Consider the following 24,725-nt stretch of genomic DNA (forward strand, 5'->3'; position numbering starts at 1 on the left):
GGCGCGTTAGCAGGGAAATATTTCTGCTTGACGTTACCGTCACGTGCCAGAACGCAACCGTAACGCGATCGTGAGAGTCAGCGGACCCGGGGGGCCGGGACACGCGATCCCCCCGCCGCATGGGCCTCACCCTGGCACGGCGCTGGCTTTTGGCCCAGCGTGGACGGAGTGACCGGCTGAGATAAGTGACTGGGTGTCGTGGCACGGGCGGGCGCAGCCGGTGTTTGTCCTGGTCTGGAAGAGGGGGCCCGCGGGGCTCGGCGCTGATGGTGAGTGACCCCCCCTCCAAGGAAGGGGCTGGGGGGAACGTGGTGGGGCTGTGGCGGTTCCCCTCACCAGAGCCATCCCCAGCTTTTACTGCCCCTGGAGATTTGGGGTTTGGGTTTAAGGGGCCCTGCTCTGTCAGGGGCTGGGGTCGGCGGGGAGGCGGGGGGCCCCTTCCAGCCCCGTTGGGATCTGTGAACACAGAGCAGAGCTGTGCCCCCCACCAGCACCGCTCCTGTTTTGGGGAGTAAAAATAGCTCCGGCTGAGCCCGAAGGCAGCCTGGCTGAACTGGGGGAGCGTCTGGCTGGGTGTGGGGGGCACTGGGGAGGCGGCCTTGGTGTTTTAGGGGGGCTGCTGCTGTCCTGCCAGTCTGGCTGCTGGGGTCCACCCTGACAGAGCGTCTCCGTGTCTCTCCCCAGGGCAGGTGAAAGCTGTCAGCCACCCTCATCCTGCTGGTGCTGGTGCTGCTCATCTGGGCCAAAATGTCCAAACCTCAGCCCGGAGAGGAGGAGAAGACAGAGCAGAGCCCGGCGGAGCCGCCGGCGGCTCCCACCGCAGCCCCCGGCCCGCCGGCGCAGGCCGGCAGAGCTGTGGCGGGGGAGCAGGAGCCGGTTGCCGTGTACAACCCCGCCGCCCTGCGCCGGCCGGCCCTGGCCAAATTCGTGCTGGGCTCCTTCGAGGACAACTCCTCTGACGATGAGCTGGTGGCCACGGCCTTCAGGGTGGGCAGCCGGCGCAGCAGCCTGGCTGGGGCAGGGGGCACTGGTGCTGAGCCCCCCGCCGTGACCGCCCCGCCGGAGCCCGCTGCCGGCATGAGGTACGACGTGTGGGGTCGGGAGGGGTGGCGGTACAAAATGCCTCGTTTGGGGCGGGCACGTGCTTTTTGTGGGAGCGTTCCTCAGGGACCTTTTTGCTAAAACTGGGGTGCGGGTGCTTCGCAGAGCCCCAAATTGACGTTACGGTCATTTTGATGTCAAAGAAGGAGGCGGAAGGTGCTCGCTGTCCTTCCGGGCGTGCGTTTTGTGCGTGGGCATCGCTGGGGATGTTTCGTGGGCTGTAAACCTGCACGCTGAGCCCAGCCTTTGACAGGGCACCTCTGCATGCAAACGCTGCCCCGTGCCCCAGGGCTGGATCCCACGGGGACCCGTCCTGCTGCTGCGCAGGCTTTGCTCCTGGTATCGCACAGCATCCCGGGGGGACGGGGGTGCGCAGGGTGCTCCCGCGCTGCCTCTGCCCCTCCTCTGCCCGTGCAGCTACCGCAGCTGGGCTGTGGAAGGGAGAAAGGCAGCTCTTGGCTGTTGTTGTGATGAGTCAATGAGAAGCGGAAGAGCTTTGCTCCGTGGGCAGCTTCGCCGTGACTTGTGCCCAGCGCTGGTGGGGCCGCAGGGCAGCTTGATACCGCTGCTTCCTCGCTTGTGCCCGGCGGCTGCCCGCAGCTGACGGCCACTATAAATAACTGGAAACAAAGCGCTGCTGCCCAGCTCCTCCGCTGCTGGTTAAAAATAAAAGACCTTTGGCTGCGGGGATGCGTTACGAAACTTGTCAGCTCAACGCCGTCTTCCTGCCTCGCTGGGGTTTGGGGTGGTTCCACGCGCGGTGCCGCCGGCGGGGCATCACCACCACTCACCCGCGCTCTAACGCGGGAGGAACGGCCTTGCATCGCCACCCGAGTCAGCTCACAGACGCGCAGGGTGCCGTTTGCGGGATGGGACGGACGCGCTGGCGCGGGCTCCACGGTGAGGTTTGGGGCTGTGGGAGGGAAACGAGCGGAGCGCGATAAACCTGGCACAGCGCGATGCAGTGCTCCAGCTGCTCGAAAAACGCCCTGAGCGTGCAGAGAGATCGGTTCCCAACCTCCCAGGGCATTTCAGCACATTTCTCCTTAAAATAAACGTGCCAAGTGCTGCTCGTGTGAAATCAGCTCATTCCGGGAAGGCTGATCCTTCCTCCTTCGCTTATTTATAGCGCATCCATGCAATAACAATCAGCAGTTCAAAATCTGGGAACGTGAACCTGCTAATTAAAATAGAAAGTTGCTTAAAGCTTTGGGCAGAGCCGGGGGAAGGCACGTGCCTGGCTGCCGGGGATGTCCCTGTGTGCCCAAGACGCCCTCCCGGCGTTGCTGGGCCCTCCCGCGCCGGCCGTGACCCTGCCGGGAGGTGGGAGGCGTGAGGCCTGCGGAGCAGCTGCTCCGGCCGGCCGGCTTGGGGATGCGCCATGGGCCGGGGAAAAAAGGAATAGGCTCCGGAGGGCATGGAAACGCCTTCAGCGGAAAACCACAGCAGGGGTGAGTCCGGCCGGGGACGTGGTGTGGCTGGGGCGGTGTTTTGGTGTTGCGGCGTGGGCAGGATGGGGTCTGATCCGGCAACGGGCTGTGGCCGCCGTCGACGCAGGCTGTGCGAGAGCAAATCGCCGAGCCTCCTCACGAGGCTTCTCGCAGAGAAACACCTGCTCTTTGCTCCTCGTTTGGTGACCCTAATGAAGCTCGGGGTGGCCTTGTAGGGGCTGCGCCCCTCGGAGATGGCGTTTGGAGGCAGCAATCCTGTCGCCTTGCGCGTACACTGCTGATGGGATGCTCCGTGTCATCCCGTGTGCCTGTTGTTTTTCCTGCCGCCCGCACCGCCCAGGTGGGCTGCTCCGGGGACGCGGGGGATAGCAACGGCTCTGCACTGGGGTTTGGTGTGAACCGGGAGCTGGGGGGGGCTTTGCAGCAGACCTTGGTCGTGGCCAAGGGGCATTGGTGCGTGTGACGCCTTCCTCTGCCCTCGGAGCGGAGCACGGCGCGTTTCCAGCCACGGCCGGGCTGGGACCTGGTAGCCAGGAAGGTGAATCTTAATGTTCCCTGCACGTTTTGGCAGAGCGAAGGGTTTTATTGCTTTCCTCGGAAGAAACTGCGTCGGGGGCAAAGTCTAGTCTGTGCTACCCGCTGCTGTCGGGCTGCTGGCAGATCCGACCCCACCAGGAAACCTCAGCCCGTGGCAGCGTGCGCAGCGCCTGGCGAGGGTTTGCTCGCCTTCCTGCCGGCTCGCTGACGGCCGTCGCATCCTGCTGCAGGCCTAGCATGTCCGGGCTGCACCTGGCGAAGAGGGGCCGCGAGCACAGGAAGATGGATCTGCAACGGGACTTCACCGTCGCCTCGCCGGCCGAGTTCGTCACCCGCTTCGGGGGAAACCGCGTCATCGAGAAGGTCTTTCCCTGCGTGCCCCTGCCTTCGCCCACGTGGTCGCTTTCCACGGCGGCGTCCTCGAGCGTCGCCCAAGCCTCTCGTGCGTGGCGGGCTGACTGACGGCCTGTTTGTCCCCCGGCTTCACCCACCCTCGCGGGCTGGAAGAGGGAAACCCTCCCAACGCCGCCCTTGCACGGCAGGCTCAAACGAAGGCCAAAGTCCCCTCCTTCGTTAGCCCCGGTGCCAGACATCAAAGCTGCTCTTAAGGAGCCTCCTGCTCCGCCGGCACGTGAACTGGCTGCTGCAAAGCGCCCGCGTTAGCACGGCTGCCCTGCTTTGCTCGCCGCACACACGCAGCCCTCGCCTCCACGCCGCCGTCCCTCGGGGCTGGGTGCCCAGCTCCACACCCCAATGGTGCAGAGAGGTTTTGGCCCGACACCCCATACCCCCATCCCCCCAGGTCCTCATCGCCAACAACGGCATCGCCGCCGTGAAGTGCATGCGCTCCATCCGCCGCTGGGCCTACGAGATGTTCCGGAACGAGCGCGCCATTCGCTTTGTGGTCATGGTGACCCCTGAAGACCTCAAGGCTAACGCGGGTAATTCCTAAAAAAGCATCCCAGTGAGGGGTGCCCCCTGCCCTGAGGCTGAGCTGGGGCAGCCCTTCTGTTCTCCTCATGCTGCTGCCGGGGATGCAGGGGGCTCTGCGCAGCCCCGGGTCGCGCGCTTTCCTGCTGTGCAGCCAGATCCGGGAATAAATAATTTTTTCCCTTCCCTCCAGCCTCCTCGGGATGGAGGGTTTGGGGAGGGGGTGCAAGGTGGGGCCTGGCGCTCACCGCTGCCACGCACTATCTTTCAGAGTACATCAGAATGGCAGATCACTACGTGCCCGTCCCCGGAGGGGCCAACAACAACAACTACGCCAACGTGGAGCTGATCGTGGACATTTCCAAACGGATCCCAGTCCAGGTAGCGGCCACTCGCAGACCTCCCGCCTCTTTGCCGAGGGAAGCGGATGGGGAAGAAGGGGTGCTCGGAAACGGGGTGACGTCCCTCCGGGCGGAGGAGCCGGGCGCAAAGCTGTGGGTGACGGGAGGACGCCGGCGCAGGGAGGTAACGGCTCGCGCTGCTCCTGTTTTTGGTGCCAGGCGGTGTGGGCTGGCTGGGGACACGCCTCGGAAAACCCCAAGCTGCCAGAGCTGCTGCAGAAAAACGGGATAGCTTTTCTAGGTAAGGACTCGCTGCCTTCCCTGTGCCGGAGGGAGCTGTGGGCGTTGGGATGGTGTGCGCGTGTGTGCTCGCTCCCCGGGACGCCACGCTGGGCAGTGCCCATTTCGAGCATGCGACATGGCAATCCCCAGGCCGGTTTCTTGGAGTTTTCCCAGGAATCCCGCTGTTTTCTGGCTTTTCCCTGCAATGCTCGTGCTGATGCAGCGTTCACGGAGGAACGCTGGGTGGGAACGGATCGCGCGGGGTTCCCAGCCAGGAGGCTGGCCCAGCTCACCCCCTCCCTCCCTGTCCGAAGGTCCCCCCAGCGATGCCATGTGGGCGCTGGGGGACAAAGTGGCCTCCACCATCGTGGCTCAGACAGTCCAGATCCCCACGCTGCCCTGGAGCGGGAGCGGTAAGCGCCTCCTCCCCAGCCCCGCGCGCCCTCCCCGCTCCCCTGTTTCTCTCCTCCCTGCCTCTCCTTCTCCCCCAAAGCAAGCGCCGGGGTTGGGGTCCCCAGCCCAGCTGGTCGCTGCCTGTGGATACTGGGGACCCCGCTGCGGCCGAGCAGCAGCTGGTTCGGGCAGAGTGGTTTTTGGAGATGGCATGAAAACGGGGGAAACGACACGTGCCACCCCGGCCACACCACCCCAGCGGTGACCAGTAGCCCTGGCCGTGCCTGCAGGTCTGGTGGCCCAGTGGTCCGAGGAGGACCAGAAGCATCAGCAGACGATCAGCATCCCCCTCGAGACGTACAAGCAGGGCTGCGTGAAGGACGTGGAGGAAGGCCTGGAGGTAAAGCCAAGCCAATGGGCTGCTGGTTGTCTCTTGTCCACCGTTATTTCTCCTCGGAGCCTGCGTGCCCTGGCCCTTTGGGCCTCCCGGCACACGCGACAGTGACACAAGGACGTTTCAGCAGCGGTTCCCCACGCAGGATTGCCCCGAGCTGCGTCTGTGCAGAGGGACAAACTGCGGCAGGGTGCAGGGTTGGGATCCAGAGTGCTTCGGTCGCCCCACTCCTTGTACCCCCCTCAGGTGGCCAAGAGGATCGGCTACCCGCTGATGATCAAGGCAGCAGAAGGCGGCGGGGGCAAAGGCATCCGAAAAGTGGAGGCAGTGGAGGAATTTGGCACCTGCTTCCGACAGGTGAGAGGTGCCCGCAACCTGCATCTCCATCCCCATCCCATCCTGGGGCACACAGCAGGGTCCTGCACCCACCCCAGTGTCCCGTGCTTCCCGCCTGGGCTTGCTGCAGGAGTCCTGGGATGAATTTTGAGGGGTGATGCCGGAGCACAATCCTTTCCCTCACCGCAGGTGCAGGCGGAAGCGCCCGGCTCCCCCATCTTCCTGATGAAGTTGGCGCAGCACGCACGGCACCTGGAGGTGCAGGTGCTGGCCGATGAGTACGGCAACGCCATCTCCCTCTTTGGCCGCGACTGCTCCATCCAGCGTCGGCACCAGAAGATCATCGAGGAGGCGCCCACCACCATCGCGGCTCCCGCTGTCACCGAGGTGATGGAGCAGGTGGGTGGCCCCGGTCTTTGCGCAGCATGGGGTTTTAGTGAGAAACTGGCCCGTTCCTTGCTGGGTCTTGGCACCTGAGATCCTAAGGGAGGAAGGGACCCCCTGAGCTGAGCAGGGAGCCCAAGCCCTGCTCGTCTCCTTGGATCTGCTGCCGTTTCACTTGGGACCCCCTGACTCCGCTGCTGGTGGTTACCCCCGTGGCGGCTTCGCCCTCTCCCGCAGTGCGCGGTCCGCCTGGCGCAGATGGTGGGCTATGTGAGCACAGGCACCGTCGAGTACCTCTACAGCGAGGACGGGAGCTTCCACTTCCTGGAGCTGAACCCGCGCCTGCAGGTGGAGCATCCTTGCACGGAGATGATCGCGGATGTGAACCTCCCGGCTGCCCAGCTCCAGGTACCCGAGCGCACACGCGGTGTGTTAGGTGGAGGAATTTTGTAACTTTGATGCTGAAGTTTTGTGCCATCAGCTGAAGTCCTTACTGCCCGTGCAGATTGCAATGGGCATCCCCCTGCACAGGATAAAAGACATCCGGGTGCTGTACGGGGAGAGCCCCTGGGGCGACTCCCCCATCTGCTTCCACAGCCCCGCCAACACCCCCGTGCCCAGGGGCCACGTCATCGCCGCCCGGATCACCAGCGAGAACCCTGAGGAGGTGAGCCGGGGTGGGGGACAGGTTCTCGTGCACCGGCCCCGCGTGTGGGGATGGGGGTTCCCTGACGCTCACGGGGTTGAACTGGGCACGATCCTCCCCAGCCAGACAACGCTCGTGGATATTGAACCCATGGGATCAGTGAGATCCACGTGCAGACCAATAAACGGCGCTTCTGTTTGCGCCGCACGAGCCTCAAGCTTGGTGTCTCCATGTCTTCTGCTCTGTCGTCACCCAGGGGTTCAAGCCCAGCTCGGGGACGGTGCAGGAGCTGAACTTCCGCAGCAGCAAGAACGTCTGGGGCTACTTCAGCGTGGCGGCAGCCGGGGGGCTGCACGAATTCGCCGATTCCCAGTTTGGGCACTGCTTCTCGTGGGGGGAGAACCGGGAGGAGGCCATCTCGTGAGTGTGGCAGGGTGGGGTGGAGAGCGGGTCTCCTCGGGAGGAATGGCAATGGGTCTGTGAGCCAGGAAGAGCGATTTTATCCGAGAGGAGCAGAATGCTGCCGCTGTGCTGAGCAGCTTATGGTGCGGCAGAGACAGTCTGGCCAAAGCCAACGCTTTCAGGCTGCCGTGCTGCTACGGCCTTGGTCCATCAACTTGATCCTCAGACCCTCTGCTGAAGGCCAAATATTGCCTTGTCGCTCATTAACAGAGAGTTTCGCTCCCCAAAAGGAACATGGTGGTCGCTCTGAAAGAGCTGTCTATCCGTGGGGATTTCCGGACCACGGTGGAGTATCTGATTAAGCTGCTGGAGACGGAGAGCTTCCAGAACAACGAGATAGACACGGGCTGGCTGGACCATCTCATCGCCGAGAAAGTGCAGGTGGGGGAGAGCGGCCCCCCTGGGGTCACCGCTCCCCTCCTGCCGTGAGACCCAAACCCTGTGGTTTTCACCCCGCCGCAGGCAGAGAAGCCGGACACGATGCTGGGTGTCGTCTGCGGCGCCCTGAACGTCGCAGATGCTGCTTTCAGGACGTGCATGACCGACTTCCTGCACTCGCTGGAGAGGTGCGGAGCGGGGGGCTGCCCCATGGGGGCTCGGCAGTGCCACAGGCTCTCGGTGGCCCGCGTGGCTCCAGCGTGCGTGGAGACCTGAGCGTTACTCCTCCTTCCCACTTCTGCTGCAAAAGCTTTGCAAATCTGGAGGCAGCAGCACCGGGAAGCAGGGAAACGGCTGTGGCTCACGGCTCCAGCTTCTCGGCTATCCGGAGAGCGGAAAAAGTTTCACACGGTTGGGAAAACAGCTTTCAAGGGAAAGCGGCTTGGCTGAGCGCAGCTTGCTTTTGTTTTTGCGCTTGAACGCCAAGGTTATTCCTCCGGCCTTGGAGGACGCCCAAGGCTCTCCCCCGCGCCCTTATCTGAGCGTGTTTTGCCAGTGTCTGGCCTGCCTCCGGATGTGTTTTTTTACGAGACGCTCACGTGGGTCATTTAAAGCAGATGCTTGTCCCCTCCGGTCACCTTCGCGCCCTCCCGCAGTCAGCCCGGAGCCCGCACGGCCCGACGCCAGCAGCACTCCCGGCACCTTGCGTGCTTGGCTCCCCGCCGGCGCCGGCGGTGCCCGACCCCGTCCGTTGCGTTGCAGGGGGCAGGTGCTGCCGGCAGCCTCCTTGCTGAACATCGTCGAGGTGGAGCTCATCTACGAGGGCGTGAAGTATGTTCTCCAGGTGAGGGCTGGGCTGTGCTCCTCCCGAACCGGCCACGGCGCTTAAAAATGGGGAGGGAGGTGTGTGCTCCTGTCCTGAAGGGAAAGGTGCGACAAATACGAGGTTGTCCTTTTAAAATGTGCAAGATAAAAATGAGGTAAATAACCTTGTTTTACCCAGACAGAAAAAAACAGTTTTTCAGATGCAGGCTGAGGTGGCTGCCTCCGTCCCTGGCCGGCACAGCCCTGTCCCGCATTGCTCCCACGCCAGCCCTTGCATGGAGATGCTCCTCGTCCCCCCCAACCCCAAAAAGGCCGTTTCGGGGGGCTGCACTGAGGGCTCTCCCCGACCGCTGCCCACAGGTTGCCCGCCAGTCCCTGACGACGTACGTCATCATCATGAACCGCACTCACATCGAGGTAGACGTGCACCGGCTGAACGACGGCGGGCTGCTGCTCTCCTACGACGGCAACAGCCACACCACCTACATGAAGGAGGAGATCGACAGGTACCTCCTCGCCGGGCAGCCCCCCTTGACGGCCGGTGGCCGGTTGGGTGAGACCTTTCCCTCTCCTTAAGATACCGGATCACCATCGGCAACAAAACCTGCGACTTTGAGAAGGAGAAGGACCCGACAGTGCTGCGTTCGCCCTCCGCGGGGAAGCTGCTGCAGTACGCGGTGGACGATGGCAGCCACATAGCTGAGGGGAGCGTTTTTGCGGAGATCGAGGTGGGTTTTGTAGGAGAGGCTGGAGGAGCAGAGCTGCTCCTGCAACACCGGTGGGTGGCAAAGATGAAACCCATCGATGCTGCTGCCGTGCGCAGGCGCTGCTCGCTCGCTGACCGTTTCCCCCATCCTCGCCCAGGTGATGAAGATCATCGTGACGCTGGCGGTGGAGGAGGCCGGGCGCGTGCACTACGTCAAGCGGCCGGGCGCGCTGCTGGAGGCGGGCTGCGTCATAGCCCGGCTGGAGCTGGACGATCCCACCAAAGTGAAGCCTGTGAGTCCACCGGGGGCCGGCCACGCTGCTGTCCCCTGCCATCCACTCCCCGATGGCGTCCCGTGGGGGGCCGGGGATGCTCGCAGGGGGACGAAGCGGAGGAGCTGCCCTGGCTGTGGGGCACCAGCAGGGATGTGGCCCCGGGGTGGCGTGCGGTGGCACTCGCGTGGCAATGCCATGTGCCCCGGCCGGCTGCGCTGGGGCTCGGGCAGCTGCTCTGCACGCTGCGGCGTTGCTCTGTGTAAGCATCCCGTGCGCACTGGCTCAGAAGCTCGCGTGCCAGTTTTTGGCGTACCTATAGCCCTCTGTCTGCGTCTCCAGATTTCCTGCATCATTTTAGTGATGAGGCACTGGCAGAGACGTGAAGCAGAATACTCAGTTCTTCCTCTGCCTCTAACCAAAAGGAGAGGCTGAAGGGGTTGTGCTGGTTCCTCTGGGGCAGCCCCAGTTCTCGGGGGGCTCTGTCCCACGTTGGCGAGGACCTGGGTCAGCCCAACCCTCTCCGCTCTCCCCAGGCACAGCTCTTCACGGGCGGGCTGCCGGCGCAGCAGACCCTTCCCATCACCGGCGAGAAGCAGCACCAGGTTCTCCGCAACGTGCTGGACAATCTCAACAACGTCATGAACGGCTACTGCCTGCCCGAGCCCTACTTCAGCGCCAAGGTGGGGGCTGGGGGCGAAGGCGGTCCAGGGGTCCCGCCCCGGGGCCTTGTGTTTGCCGTGATGGCGAGACGGGCAGCACCGGTGTGTGCCGGCAGCACCAATTTCTGCTCCCCGCAGGTGAAGGAGTGGGTGGCACAGCTGATGAAGACCCTGCGGGACCCCTCCCTGCCCCTTCTGGAGCTGCAGGAGATCATGACGAGCATTTCGGGAAGAATCCCGCCGTCCGTGGAGAAGTCGATCCGGAAGGTGATGGCGCAGTACGCCAGCAACATCACCTCCGTGCTCTGCCGCTTCCCCAGCCAGCAGGTGAGCGGTGCCGGGCCGCGCTCCCCGGCTCGGCCTCGGCTCCCTTTAGCTAGAGCTGCACGGGGGCTTCTGCCTGAATTTGTCCTGCCAAGAGATAATACAAAAAGTTAAACGAGCGCGGGAAACGTTTGTGGTTTTGTGCCTCTGTTTTTGTACTTGCGTTTTTGTATTTGTGTTTCTGTGTTTATTTGTCACCTTGCATTTTTCACCTGGGGTGGGGTGGGGGGAACCAAAACAACCAAATGAAGGCTCTGCGTGCAGCAGCACTGTCCCCAGGCCAGCCAGGGAGCCGGCAGCCCTACGGCCACGCTGGCCCCAAGCTGCCCCGTGCCCTCTCCCTGCAGATCGCCAATGTGCTGGATGCCCACGCGGCCACGCTGCAGAGGAAGGCTGAGCGGGAGGTCTTCTTCATGAACACGCAGAGCGTGGTGCAGCTGGTGCAGAGGTGAGCCCCACGCTGTCCGTGACACCCCCCGGGTCCCCCAACCACCCCCACCTCCTTCACAGCACGCTGGGCTCTCTGCTGCCCAGGTACCGCAGCGGCATCCGGGGCTACATGAAGGCGGTGGTGCTGGACCTGCTGCGGCGCTACCTGCAAGTGGAGACGCAGTTCCAGCACGGTGAGGGCTCAGGGGCTCTCCGGAGGGGTCTGCGGGGCGCTGGGAGGGCGGTGGGGCTCACCGCGCTCTGCCCCGCAGCTCACTACGACAAGTGCGTCATTAGCTTGCGGGAGCAGTGCAAGCCCGACATGACCCCCGTGCTGGAGAGCATCTTCTCCCACGCCCAGGTGGCCAAGAAGAACCTGCTGGTCACCATGTTAATCGTGAGTACAGCCCGCGCCCCGGGACATCCGCGGGAAAGGCTGGTGGCAGGGACAAGCCCTTAAGCTGCAGCAAGTTCTGCATCGCTGCGGGACGGGACGTGACCGTCACAGCCCTGTGCTTTCCCCTCGACAGTCGCAGACACCGGGGAAACAGCTCTTCTGCTCCTTTGCTTAATGCATCCCCAGGGTGTGGGTTTACAGTCAAATATCTGTTCCTGCCTCGTCGGGGGGACTTTATCTCCCCTCTGTATCGTTGCGTTGCTGCACATGGTTCAAAAAGCAGCATTTTTCCCATTTTAGTGCCTCAGGTCTCGTCCCCATCCCTGTTGCCCGTGTGGGGCGCAGGGAAAAGCCGTCCCTCAGCGGGACAGCCTGAGCCGAGGCGTGACGGTGCGTGTGCTGCAGGACCAGCTGTGCGGCCGTGACCCCACGCTGACGGACGAGCTGACGGCCATCCTTCAGGAGCTGACGCAGCTCAGCAAGACCGAGCACTCCAAAGTGGCGCTGAGAGCTCGGCAGGTGGGTGGGTTGCATGCCGGGCTGTCCCCATCCCAGTCCCCATCCCAGTCCCCGGCACTCCGGTCGCCTCTCCCCTTGCAGGTGCTCATCGCCTCTCACCTGCCCTCCTATGAGCTGCGGCACAACCAGGTGGAATCCATCTTCCTCTCCGCTATCGACATGTACGGGCACGAGTACTGCCCTGAGAACCTGAAGGTTGGGAATTGCCCGTTTTTCCGCAGGGGGAATTTGGGTGGCATTGGTGAGGAGGCCTGGCTGCGAGCGGCTTGCTCTTAAAAACAGCCCAGAAAGCAACCAAAGCCTTGCTGCAGCGCCAGGGCCTGCGCGGAGCAGAGGAGGGGGTGCCAGTCCCCATCCCCACGGCTGCCAGTCCCAGACCCCTGCTCCTCACCCCATTTGGCGGGGGACTGACGTGCGGATCCGCGTTAGTGTCCCCGTGGGGGGCTGGGTGTCCCGTGGCAGCCCGGTGCGCAGCCCCGCATTGAGGGACCCCTCTGGAACACGCCTCCCCCATCCTGCGATGGTGTCCCGCTTCATCCTTGCCTTAAATTCTGCTTTCTTCCCCCAGAAACTGATCCTCTCAGAAACCACCATCTTCGACGTGCTTCCCATCTTCTTCTACCACACCAACCAGGTGGTGCGCATGGCGGCGCTGGAGGTGAGGGCTGAGGGGGCCACGGGGGCGCGCGGACCCTGGGGGTGCCATGGGTGCGTGTGGTGGGAGCGGGGGCACGGCGGTACCTCCTGCCGCCCCCCTCCCAGGTGTACGTGCGGCGCGGGTACATCGCCTACGAGCTGAACAGCCTGCAGCACCGGCAGCTCTCGGACGGCACCTGCCTGGTGGAGTTCCAGTTCATGCTGCCCTTCTCCCACCCAAACAGGTACGGGGGGCCCCGCGAGCCTGTCCTGCTCCCCCGGACACAGCCCTTTTTGCGAAGCTCTTGGGTTTGTGTTGTCCCGTCCCTGCAAAAGGACCCTCAGAGGGAGCTGCCGGCCATGCTCTCCCTTTGCCAGCGGAGCGGGATGAGCCCTCTCCGGGTCAGGGTCCCAGGTGGGACCTGCACGGTCCCCGTCGGACCCGGGAGCGGTGCCGCACCCATGGCTGATGGCTGCCTTGCTCACCTGTGCAGGATGTCCGCCCCCATCAGCATCTCCAACCCCGACCTGGCCCGGCACAGCACCGAGCTCTTCATGGACAGTGGCTTTTCTCCGCTGAGCCAGCGGATGGGGGCTATGGTGGCCTTCGACAGATTCGAGGAATTCACAAGGTGGCGGTGCCGGGATGTGCTGGGTACCTTTCGGGCGCCGCTGCAGTCGTTCGAGAGCGGAAGCGGGTGGGAGAGCCAAGGCTGGTGGTGACTTGGCAGTGCTGGGGGCAGCTCCTGCTCCTCCCGCAGCTGAAGGTCGGGGCTGAGCAGTATTTTCCGTACAACGGTTGCCTGGTGGGGATGTGGCATGTCATTTGGGGACGCGTGGAGCCTGTGGGGAGCTTGCCTGGCACGGGTTAAGCATGTCTGTGCATTACCACAGCCGTGCTCAGAGTGGCGTTTCATGAGGCTTTGCCCCAGACTGGTGGAGCCCAGCTGAGCCGGCGCGCGGCCCCGGGCTGGGGCGCTGGCACCTGCGTCCCTGCCGTGGTGGGTCCCTGCTGCTGTCCCCCCGGGCAGGGAGCGGGTGCAACGTGCTGACTTGTCACCCTGCGTCCCCACCGTTTGGGCAGGAACTTCGATGAAGTGATCTCGTGCTTCACCAACCCGCCCTTGGAGAGTGCGCTCTTCAGCGAGGCACGAGCCACCGTCTATGAGGAGGAGGATGCCAAGGTGGGCACGGTGCCACTGCTGTCCCAGCGGGTGGTGCCGGGAGGGCAGTGGTGCTGCTGGTTAGGTGTGACCGGGGGGGTTTTGTTGCCAGAATGTCCGTGAGGAGCCGATCCACATCCTCAACATCGCGCTGCGCTGGGCCGAGCACGCGGAGGATGAGAAGCTGGTGCCCATCTTCAGAGCCTTTGCCCAGTCCAAGGTCTGTTGCTGACAGTCGCTTTTGCAGACCCCACAAACCAGGGCACCGTCTCCCAAGGCGCTGCCTCGTCCCCACGCAGCGCTCCCCAAAACGCTGCACCCGTGGCGGCCGCTTGGGTTTTGTCTGCTCCCTTGGCGGAGATGTTTAAGATGTTTAAGGGTGGAATCTTCTGTTTCTGTGTAGAAAAACGTCCTTGTCGACTGTGGCCTCCGAAGAATCACGTTTCTCATCGCCCAGCAGGTGAGTGCGGGCTGAGCCGCTGGCAGGCAGGGTGACTTTAGATACACGGTGCTTCCGTCTCCCCAAAACCCCTGGAAACATCTGCAAGTACCTTATGGACACAGTGTTGTGTGATGGATGTACCTACTACGCATCAGAAGCTGGGAATTAATTAATGATGGATTCAATGAGTGATTTGTGTCCTGGATTATCCTTTGTGCTGCTAATGTCCACAGTAACCTGTGGTTCCGTAGCTTTTAATTGCCTTTAAAAGGCGATGATTACTCCCGGATCTCTTCCCTTTGAGGGAGGAGGAAACCTGCAAGACTTTTTCTATTTCATGAATTCACTGAAAATCAGAAAAAGCCCCTGCGTGCCAGGATTATTCATGTTTTCCTCTCTCTCCCCTTTGCTCTAGAGAGAATTCCCAAAGTTTTTCACGTTCAGAGCGAGGGACGAGGTAAGAACTGCGGTGAAAGCAGGGCCCGGCTGATGCCAGCTGGCCGCTCGCTCACCCCTCCGCCCTCACCAGTTTGCCGAGGACCGCATCTACCGGCACCTGGAGCCGGCGCTGGCCTTCCAGCTGGAGCTGAGCCGCATGCGCAACTTCGACCTGACGGCCATTCCCTGCGCCAACCACAAGATGCATCTCTACCTGGGGGCCGCCAAGGTGCAGGCGGGCGCCGAGGCCACCGACTACCGCTTCTTCATCCGCGCCATCGTGCGCCACTCGGACCTCGTCACCAAGGCAAGGCGGCGCGCGGGCGGAGGCGGGTGCGTTTTGGGTGCAGGGGATGCTCGAGCTGCCCGGTGCACCCGCAGGAGGCTTCCTTCGAGTACCTGCAGAACGAGGGCGAGCGGCTGCTGCTGGAAGCCATGGATGAGCTGGAGGTGGCCTTCAACAACACCACTGTCCGCACCGACTGCAACCACATCTTCCTCAACTTCGTCCCGACGGTCGTCATGGACCCCTCCAAGGTGCATTTCTTGGTCTGGGGATGGAGGCTGCATCATCCCCCGTGCTCGGTACTGCTGTGGAGATGGGCTGGCGCCCCCGACGCCGGTGTCAGACCTGGTCCCGTCCAGTGCTCTCCTGACCCTGGATTGGGGGATGGATTTGGCAGCCTGAGAGGCTCCTGCAGCTTAATTTCTGTGTCAGAGCTTCACTGTGGGCTGGTTGCTGGGGCGTTCTGTACAGACTTGGACAAGCAGGGAGTTCACGGAAGGGCACGAGGGTGGGCAGCATGCGGTCTGACAGGGCTGCGTCCGTTCGGGAGGCTGTGTGGCACCATCTTTCCCTGTCTCCAGTGGAGAGGCTGGATGGCAGCACCAGCCCCCAGGGACAGAGGGCTGGGGAGAGGGAAGGGGCTTCCCCAGAGCAAATCCGAAATGACTGTTTCGGGTGGAGATGCAATGGGGCTGCTCCAGCCTTGGCATCGCGTGCTTGAGGACAACGTTGTCCCCGGGGCCACGGACCGATCTGTGTGCCGTCCCGCGCCCAGATCGAGGAGTCGGTGCGGTCCATGGTGATGCGCTACGGCAGCCGCCTCTGGAAGCTGCGGGTCCTGCAGGCCGAGGTGAAAATCAACATCCGCCTGACGCCCACCACCACCGCCATCCCCATCCGCCTCTTCATCACCAACGAGTCCGGCTACTACCTGGACATCAGCCTCTACAAGGAAGTGCGGGACCCCGGCACCGGCAGCGTGAGTCCCCGTGAGCGGGACCCTAACCGTCACTGCTTGGGCGGCTGTCAGCTACGGCGAAGCGTTGGGGGGGTTTCTGCAAAAATCCTCGTGCAGCTGCAGTGCTGGTCTGTCCCAGAGCCCCCAGAACTGTCCAGCAGCGTTCCCAGGACTGGCCCTGTTTCACCCTCCTCTGTCCCCTCAACAGCAAAGAGCCGGGTGGAAAAATCACGTTGTTTGGCAGAGTAGAGCCTTGGGCACGAGCATCTTGGCCGGGCGAAGCTCAGCAGCTCTCCAACCCTTGCACCTCAAGCCCTGCAGGCTCGCCTGCCCACTGAGGAAAGGCAGCCAACGCTCTGCCCTTCTCTCCAGATCATGTTCCAGTCGTACGGAGACAAGCAAGGGCCGCAGCACGGGATGCTCATCAACACGCCCTACGTCACCAAGGACCTGCTTCAGGCCAAGCGGTTCCAGGCGCAGTCCTTGGGCACCACCTACGTGTATGACTTCCCCGAGATGATCAGGCAGGTTGGTCTGAGCAGAGAGAGGCTCCAAATTCCTGCCGCAGGAGTGCGTGTCTGCGCTCGGCGATGGTCTCGGAGCTGCAGCATCCCCACGCTTTCAGCTCGCCCCGCGCGCGGTGTCTCTGCAGGCCCTCTTCAAGCTGTGGGGCTCCTCGGAGCTGTACCCCAAGGACGTCCTGACGTACACCGAGCTGGTGCTGGACTCGCAGGGGCACCTGGTGCAGATGAACAGGGTCCCTGGAGGGAACGAGGTAGCGGGGGGTGATTTGGGAATGGGGCAGGGGAAAGCTGTGCTGCGGCGGGTGGGGATGGCTGGTGGCTTCTCCGGTCCGGCTGCGTTTGAAGCCCAAGGGATGCTCCTCCAGCAAGCGTTTTGTCTGTCGGCTAACGCAGTCTCCAGCTCTGACCCCGTTTCTCTGGAGGAGCCTGCCCTGTGACCTTGTGCTGTTTTGGGGCAGGCGGGGATGGTTGCTTTCAAAATGAAGCTGAAGACTCCGGAGTATCCGAAAGGCCGGGACATCGTGCTCATCTGCAATGACATCACGCACAAGATCGGCTCCTTCGGGCCGGAGGAGGACCTGGTCTTCCTGCGGGCCTCGGAGCTGGCGCGGGCCGAAGGCATCCCTCGCGTCTACATCGCCGCCAACAGCGGCGCCCGCATCGGCTTTGCCGACGAGATAAAGCACATGTTCCAGGTGGCCTGGGAGGACCCTGCAGACCCCTACAAGGTGTGTGGCCACCTCGCCTCCTGCTATCACAGAAAACAGCAGAGGACTTATTTGGAGGAGGAAGGAGCAGAGCTAAACTGGGATGTTAAACTGGGATCAGCGCTGGGGGGTGAGCACACACCTGCACCCGGTGCCACGAACGGGGACGGTTCCCTGCTCTTTCCTCAGCAGGGTGGAGATAAAGGTGCCGGTGCTGCACGGCTGCCCTGTCCAGCCCTGCTCCCTGGGGAACGGGTTTGGGTTGGGTTTGGAGAGGGCCTGTGTCCCACATAAGCGTGTGCATGGTGGGGCTCTGTGACTCATCCTCCTCCTCTTTGTTTTTAGGGGTTCAAGTACCTGTACCTGACCCCCCAGGACTACACGAGGATCAGCGCCATGAACTCGGTGCACTGTGAGCACGTGGAGGAGGGGGGTGAGTCCAGGTGAGCTCAGAGCCCCCCCGAGCCCTGCCCTACATCCCCGCCGGGATGCAGCTCCCACGTCCTGGCTGAGCATCCTGCCGGACACAGCACGCAGGTGAGCGCTTCCCCCCATCCTGCCCGCACCACCGCGGCTCTGCTTGCCCCGCAGGTACGTCCTCCTGGACATCATCGGGAAGGACAATGGATTTGGGGTGGAAAACCTGAGAGCCGCCGGTACCATTGCCGGGGAGTCCTCTCGTGCTTACAACGAAATAGTGACCATCAGCATGGTACAGCCCTGAGCCCTCCCCTGCTCCTCCCCTCTCCTGCCTGCTTTTGAGGGCACCATGAGTGCCCTGGTGCAACCTGGCTGCGCAGACCCCTGCGGAGCATCGTTCTTCTCCCGGTGCTGCAGCCTTTCCTCCCCAGTAACCTGCGTGTCCTTGCGCGTCTGCCCAGGTGACCTGTCGTGCCATCGGGATCGGCGCCTACCTGGTGAGGCTAGGCCAGCGCGTCATCCAGGTGGAGAACTCCCACATCATCCTCACCGGCGTCACGGCTCTCAATAAGGTACTGTGCTCTGGCCACGCGTCCTCCCCGACGCTGTTCCTCACGCTGCTATGTGCGCGGGCTCCTTCCGTGTCCCATGGGAAGAGGTGGCAGTTTGCAGCGCCTCACCTCCTGGGACCGGTCCAGAGGAGCTGCTGGGGAGCTGCAAGTGCGCTCGTCTCACCCAGAACTGAGGAAATGCCACCCTGCACCTTTTTGCCGTTGCTTTAGGGGCCGGCTCGCAGTGCGTCGCTCCTGGGGCAGGGTGGGATGGCAGAGCTGCCGCAGGGACGATTCGGCTCCGGTTCCAGGGGCAGGACCCCGCTCTGGGCAGAGTCGCACTGTTTTGGGCTGATTTGAAACCCGCTTAGCTAAACCAGTGCGCTTGTCTAAAGCAAGGTCCCTTTGCTTCAACATCAGCCTGGTGGGCAGAGGTGGAAATTCGGCCTCAAGCCCGAGGGAACGCTCCCATACGGAGGTTTGACTCCCCACAGAGCAGGGAGGAGCAGAGACCGACCCGTGTTTCTGTCGGTAATCCTGGCAGGTGCTGGGACGGGAAGTTTACACGTCCAATAACCAGCTGGGGGGCGTGCAGATCATGCACAACAATGGCGTTTCCCACGTCACCGTCCCCGACGACTTTGAGGGAGTCTACACCATCCTGCAGTGGCTCTCGTACATCCCCAAGGTAGGCGGGCGCTGCGGGGTGGGGGTGTGGGGTGTTACCCCCCCGCCCGGCTGCTGATCCGCCCCTCGGGGCTCTGCCGTGCAGGATAACCGCAGCCCGGTGCCCGTCGCTGCCGTCAGTGACCCCATCGATAGAGAAATCGATTTTGTCCCCTCCAAAGTCCCCTACGACCCCAGATGGATGCTGGCAGGGAGACCCCATCCAAGTACGTGAGGGGAGCCTGAGAGCTCTGCAGCAACGCTCCCAAATGTGGCTCGTGGCTGCACCCCCCCATTCTGGCGCAGAAGGCGCGTTTTGTTGGGGGTGGGCGCGCAAGGAGCCCTCCAGCGTTCACCGCACGCTTTTCCCTGTGCTCTGCAGCTTTCAAGGGGACCTGGCAGAGCGGCTTCTTCGACCAGGGCAGCTTCCTGGAGATCATGAGGCCGTGGGCTCAGACGGTTGTGGTTGGCCGAGCGAGGTACTGCCGGGAGCGGGCGATGGAGCCCAGGGGCAGAGCGGTGCAGGGAGGCCGCGTGCGCGGTCAGGCACACTCAAGCCCTGGCCGTGGCACGGCTTTTGGGATGGTGACGTGGGGAACCTCTCTCTGGTGGGGCTGGGGTGCGGTGTGGAGGGGAGCTGGCCTCTGCTGAGGCCGTCCTGCCCGACTGTAGGCTGGGAGGTCTCCCCGTGGGCGTCATCGCTGTTGAGACCCGCACCGTGGAGGTGACGATACCTGCGGACCCTGCCAACCCGGACTCGGAGGCGAAGGTGCGTGGGGAGACCTTAGTGCAGCCGAGCGGCAGCTGGGAGGAGGCTGGAGGGGAGAGCAGGGAAAAAGCCTACCGCAATCCTTTGGCACGTCTTGGTTTTCCTTAAAGACTGGTGAAATCAAGGGTGCTTGGTCAGTTTGTTTCCTTCCAGCTCTTGTGCACCATGTGCCGTGCCAGGAAACGCCAGCCTCAGCACTGCTGCTTGCCGTCTTTTGCAGATCATCCAGCAGGCCGGGCAGGTCTGGTTTCCAGATTCTGCTTTTAAAACAGCCCAGGCTATTCGGGACTTCAACCGGGAGCACCTCCCGCTGATGATCTTCGCCAACTGGCGAGGGTTCTCCAGCGGCATGAAAGGTACTGGCGCTTGGGCTGCCCAGATCACCGTGCCATGACATACTGCCGGTGCTCCTGCCACCCCGCGAGGTCCTGGGACAATCCAGGCTCCTGCCCACACCACTGTGGGATTTGGGCTTGGGCTGAGGAGGTGATGGGGCATCACCAGGACCTAGGTCCCAGGGCTTGGTGGCTTCCTGCTGGGCTGGTTTTGGGGTGTTTGTTTGGTCTCTCCGTTGGAGACGGTGGCTCTGGGCAGCTCGGAGGAGGCGAGGCGCAATAGCCTGGCCCATGGCAGTCGGGGTGCCCAGCCACTGAGTCCCGTTGGCTTTCAGACATGTACGACCAAATGCTGAAGTTCGGCGCCTTCATTGTCGATAGCCTCCGGGAATTCAAGCAGCCCGTCCTGGTCTACATCCCGCCGCACGCGGAGCTGCGGGGAGGCTCCTGGGTGGTCATCGACTCCACCATCAACCCCCTGTACGTGGAGCTCTACGCAGACAAGGAGAGCAGGTTGGTGTCCAAAATACACACGCAACCTCTGCGGCCCGCGTGCAGAGAAATGAGAGCCAGTGCCTGGGGTCTGCAGGGTCGGAGTCCCACTGGCAGGGACCTCCAGCCACCTGAGAAGGATCATTTTTACCCTTTAGTTAATCAAAGCCATCAGCTAAAACTTCCAGGGCTCTTGCAGACCGGCGTGGCAGGTATCTCCTTGGCGATATCTGCATCCAGCGAAGGCTGCGGGCAAGGAAAACGTGGTTCTGGGGGTCGGGAGGCCTTTTCTCTCACCTAACTAATGCACGTTGGAGCAAGCTGTAGGGAGTGGGAGGATAGACAAGAATCTCAGACTGGGAAAAAAAAACCCTTTTAGGTTTTCTCTCCCTAATTCTTAGAAGAAGGAGTTGGCTGGATGTCTTGTTTCATTCCTCTGTGTGGAACAGTCCCTGCTTTACCAAACTTTCCTTCCAGGGGAGGCATTTTGGAGCCTGGAGGAACAGTGGAGATCAAGTTTAGGAAGAAAGATTTGGTGAAGACCATGAGAAGGATCGATACGATCTACGCCAGGCTTGTTGAGCAGCTGGGTAAGGGAAAGGCATTTTGGCTTGTGGGTGTTGTAGTCCTCAGTTAAAAGGTGAAGCTCAAATGCCATGGTGGCAACCATCAGGAAATCCTTTAGTGGTCCTCTGTGAGAATTCCTTAGGGCTTTTCTGGTGGTGGAGCCTGGCAGGGAATGGGGCAGTACTTTGAAATACCTGTATCTCCTGGGGGCCCTGGAAATGGTGTTGGACTTCACTATCCTGCTTTGAGATGAAGAATGGCGATGGCGATGCACGTGTAACAGCACTGAGCAGAGCCCAGGCCCTGAGGTGGCCTGGAGACCCCCATCGCAGGGGTGGCGGGGGGGGTGCTCAGCACAACCTGTCCCACAGGGACCCCCGAGCTGTCCGAGGCGCAGCGCAGGGAGCTGGAGAAGCAGCTGAAGGCCCGGGAGGAGCTGCTCCTGCCCATCTACTACCAGGTGGCCGTGCACTTCGCCGACCTACACGACACCCCAGGCCGCATGCAGGAGAAAGGCGTCATCACGGTGAGCCGGGCCGTGGGCAGCGGTGGGAAGGGGCTCGGTGCAGGGGGTTTCACGGTGATGGCACGAAGGCAGGAGGCCAATTTCTGTCCCGGGGTCCGGGCTGCAGCCCAACGTGTGCCGTTCCTGCCCCGGGTGCTGCTCTGTGCTCCGGCTCAGCACAGCTGCCCTCAGACCCAGCGGTCGCTGCGCGCCAGCTCCTCTTCTTTCTGCAAAGGCAAACCTGGGCTGTGTCCCCGTTTCTGCAGGACATCCTGGAGTGGAAGAACGCGCGCTCCTTCCTCTACTGGCGGCTGCGGCGGCTGCTGCTGGAGGAGACGGTGAAGGCGGAGGTGCTGAGGGCCAACAGCGAGCTGAGCCACATCCACATCCAGTCCATGCTGCGGCGCTGGTTCATGGAGACGGAAGGCGCTGCCAAGGTACCCCCAGCCCCGGCTTCCCGAGGCGGCCCTGTGGCCAGGGAGGTCCCGAGCGCTGTCACCGCGCTCTCCTGCTGCTCGGCCGTTCCATTGGTGCCTCCCGAGGGTTTAAACGTGCGATGGGAATGACCGTTCCGCAGCCTATGCCGGGGTGGGCGGCTGAGCAGCCCTGAGGGGCCGTCTCTTCAGACTGAGTGACTCAGTTGGGTGCTGATGTTCGCTGGTAGCGAGGTGGCCCCCAAGTGAATGTTTGCCACCATCAGACAGGGCTTTCCAGGGCAGAAGAGAGACTCGGGGTCTTTGCGTTTGAGCTGCTCTCACCAGGTCGGTCCTGTGCTTGCTGAGCTGGGAAGTGGGGGCATGCGAAGGAAACGTGTTTTACCTTAACTTTTTGCATTTTAACCAGTCCACAAAGATTTCTCCAGTTTTGATTCCCAGTTGGAACCTTTTCCCCAGTGGGGAAGTGGGCAAGCGTGCCATGCTGTGCTATGCGTGCAGGACTGAGAAGAAAAATCCCATTTTGTTGTGTCACGGGAGGAAAAGCCCTGAGGCCACGGCAGAGAGCAGGGGGCTCAGGCTGCGTGGGCAGCAGGACCCCCTGCCCACGGCGCTGCTCTCCCCAGGGCTACCTCTGGGACAACAACCAGGTGGTGGTGGAGTGGCTGGAGAAGCACATGCAAGAGGACGACAGCACGCAATCGGCCATCCGGGAGAACATCAAGTACCTGAAGCGGGACTACGTGCTCAAGCGCATCCGGAGGTGAGTGGCCACGGGAGTCGGGATGCGAAGGGCAATGCCGTCCCCTGGGCTGGGGACAGAGGGTGGTGGAGAGGAGGAGGTTCTTCCTTCAGCCCCGGAGGCAGCTGCCCTCTCCCATCTGCCTTGCAGCTTGGTCCAAGCCAACCCCGAGGTGGCCATGGACTGCGTCATCCAGATGGCTCAGCACCTCACTGGCGCGCAGAAGGCCCAGGTGGCCCGTCTCCTGTCGACGGTGGATAACGACAGCCCGTCTTGAGCTGGCGGCCGGCGGTGCGCAGGGCAATCACCGCGGGGCAGGAGGGGCGCCGGGGCATGCTGCTGCTCAGAGGCCAGGCCTCGCCTCCCCACCCGGTTCCTCCGCCCTCGAACCGAAGCCTGGGACTCGTACTTGTGTGCCTGAGGAAAGGACGCCAGCGTTTGTTTTCTGAGCCATGAAGATGGCCTCGCCATCCGTGCAAAGTTCCCCACGGCGCTGGGGGTGTTCGTCAGCCAAGTCTGGGGTCTGAACCCGGTACAGAAGTTGGTTTTAAAAAGAACCTAAAATGTTTTACTGTGTTTTAGTTGCAAGCCCTGGCCTTAATCTTTAAGAGAAGCACCAGTGTCAGACACGTCTCGTGAGACTGGACGGAGCTGGAAGTACAAACCGACTGGCCCAGGCACTGCCGGGGAGCGGGGCGAAGGAGGAGGTCTCCGTACGGCCATGGTGAGGCTGACCAGGCACCGGCACGAGGAAACGTAACCCTGCTTCAGCAGCAGTCTCAAACTGGTGTTTCAAAATAAACTCAGGAACTATGAGGAGCAGTTTGTCTCATCCTTCCCCTCGCCGGGTAGCCATCAGATGTGACGGAGTAACTGACAGCCCAAAAAAGACACCAGTGAGCCGTGCTGGGAGAACACCAACAGATCCCCCGTGGTTTCACTGACTCAGCTGTTCCTCTCACCTGCCTCACGTCCTTTCTGGCTCCTGCCACAGCTCCTTTGGGTGTGCTCAGCCTGCGGCTCCTGCAGAGGACAGAGACGAGGGAGGACACGGCTCCGGCTGCTCCTGCCCCAGCGACCCGGCTCCTCCGCTGAAGCCCAGGAGCCAGGGTGAGCTCTCCATCTGCTCAGACCCGTACCTCACTTCTTGGGTGGCCTTTAAATAGCTTGGTTCACGGATGGGAAATTTGAATTTGTGCTTTCCTGCGCCCCAGCCGTGAGGGTGCATCACTTCACCAGCACAGGTTTGGCTTCGGCTCGCAAAGCAGGAGGCAGGATGGCGATGGCAGGTGGGATGCCCGGTTCGAGCGCAGCACTGGTGTTGCCGTGGTGTGGAGGGGTTGGACACCTCCTTGGTCATGCCTGGGCTGGGAGGTCCCGCCAGGGTCTGCAGGGAGGTCTCCCTGTCCTGAGGTGGGGGGAGGAAGGGCGCTGTGAGCTGCTTGCTGGTTTGAAAGGGGTCACTGCACTTTGTCAGGGAAGGGGAGCCCACCCTCCGGGAGCCAAACCACCGCCAATAAAGCAAGCACAGTTCTCATGGAAGATCTCCTGAGCTCTGTTTCTTTCGCCATTGTATAAACGCGGCAGATTTGAGCAGGGGCCGGTGCCCCTGCCGCAGCGCAGCCCCCTCCCTGCGGCACGTAAACCGCCCTCGTACAGAGCGGCTCCTGGCAGCCCTCCTGCGAATGCCGGTCCCTGAACCAGAGCACGCGGCTACAGGGATCTTCAGGAACGGGCTGGCAGCGTGGAGAAAGAGTTCCTACAGTAAATGCCTGGAAACTCTCATTCTCGGGGAGGATTTGAGGCAGGGATGAAGCCCTGACCTCAACATAGCATCCTGTCCGTAAAGGCAAGGAGGCCTTGGGAAAGCTGCTTTTCTAGGGATAAGCCCTTGCTTCCGTTTGCAGATGGATGAGAGGCTTTTCTGATAGTGGTGGCATCTAACCACACAAGGCTCAGATTCTAGAGGGGGGCCTGCTCCTCAGCACGCTCAGACACTGCGCTGGAGTCCGACATGGCTGAGCTTTGTCCGTGTGTCGCCGTCCGTAAGTCACGTGAAAGTATTTGCTCGCTGGGTTGGGTTTCCAGGAGCGGATGCCTCGGAATCGCAGTTTAACGCCGCGCTGCAGCACGCCGCCACGTGGCAGGGGCTCGCCAGAGGGGTTACAGTGCAGCGCATTAGAATGACTCAGGCTTAGTGCTAAGAAATATTTATTAAAAAAAAAAAAAAATTAAGACATCATAGATGACACCAGTCACAGCAAATGTCATTAATCACACTCGTTTGTGAGCAATAAATTATGCCGTGGGCCATCGTGCTC

General features: G+C 62.2%; 1 protein-coding gene across 4 annotated transcripts; it reads left to right on the top strand.

The window, feature by feature from the left end:
- The first annotated feature begins 714 nt into the window (after positions 1-714).
- Positions 715-23,946, top strand: ACACB (acetyl-CoA carboxylase beta). 4 transcript variants are annotated; one of them, XM_086761912.1, is made up of 52 exons: positions 715-1,082; positions 3,320-3,452; positions 3,892-4,030; positions 4,291-4,400; positions 4,580-4,661; positions 4,957-5,055; positions 5,326-5,435; positions 5,676-5,786; positions 5,955-6,164; positions 6,387-6,557; positions 6,655-6,816; positions 7,052-7,215; positions 7,488-7,638; positions 7,720-7,823; positions 8,398-8,479; positions 8,821-8,966; positions 9,038-9,188; positions 9,325-9,459; positions 9,975-10,121; positions 10,239-10,427; positions 10,772-10,872; positions 10,959-11,047; positions 11,126-11,250; positions 11,656-11,769; positions 11,851-11,964; positions 12,338-12,427; positions 12,532-12,650; positions 12,900-13,037; positions 13,490-13,589; positions 13,681-13,788; positions 13,972-14,028; positions 14,426-14,467; positions 14,540-14,755; positions 14,830-14,985; positions 15,510-15,713; positions 16,065-16,220; positions 16,345-16,467; positions 16,675-16,944; positions 17,269-17,366; positions 17,515-17,635; positions 17,805-17,915; positions 18,439-18,582; positions 18,667-18,787; positions 18,943-19,039; positions 19,233-19,329; positions 19,550-19,685; positions 20,000-20,177; positions 20,634-20,746; positions 21,095-21,249; positions 21,495-21,665; positions 22,289-22,425; positions 22,555-23,946. In XM_086761912.1, the coding sequence occupies exons 1-52, from the start codon at positions 748-750 to the stop codon at positions 22,679-22,681; spliced, it is 7,059 nt and encodes a 2,352-aa protein (XP_086618038.1). In that variant the 5' UTR covers positions 715-747; the 3' UTR covers positions 22,682-23,946. The 4 variants fall into 4 exon arrangements, with proteins under 4 accessions (XP_086618038.1, XP_086618039.1, XP_086618036.1 ...); XM_086761913.1 differs by lacking the exon at positions 715-1,082 and having other exon boundaries at positions 3,263-3,452; positions 13,490-13,583; XM_086761910.1 differs by lacking the exon at positions 715-1,082 and having other exon boundaries at positions 3,264-3,452; positions 12,855-13,037.
- Positions 23,947-24,725: the final 779 nt, after the last annotated feature.

This window comes from Chlamydotis macqueenii, chromosome 17 (genome assembly GCF_036417535.1).
Source record: "Chlamydotis macqueenii isolate bChlMac1 chromosome 17, bChlMac1.mat, whole genome shotgun sequence".
NCBI classification, from domain to species: domain Eukaryota; kingdom Metazoa; phylum Chordata; class Aves; order Otidiformes; family Otididae; genus Chlamydotis; species Chlamydotis macqueenii.

What these genes read in the sequence shown, in the direction of transcription:
- ACACB (XM_086761912.1), top strand. Translation starts at nt 748, where the DNA reads ATGTCCAAACCTCAGCCCGGAGAGGAGGAGAAGACAGAGCAGAGCCCG. An exon ending in TCATCGCCGAGAAAGTGCAG is followed by an intron (nt 7,639 to 7,719) that starts GTGGGGGAGAGC and finishes ACCCCGCCGCAG; the next exon opens with GCAGAGAAGCCGGACACGAT. An exon ending in ATGAGGAGGAGGATGCCAAG is followed by an intron (nt 13,590 to 13,680) that starts GTGGGCACGGTG and finishes TTTTGTTGCCAG; the next exon opens with AATGTCCGTGAGGAGCCGAT.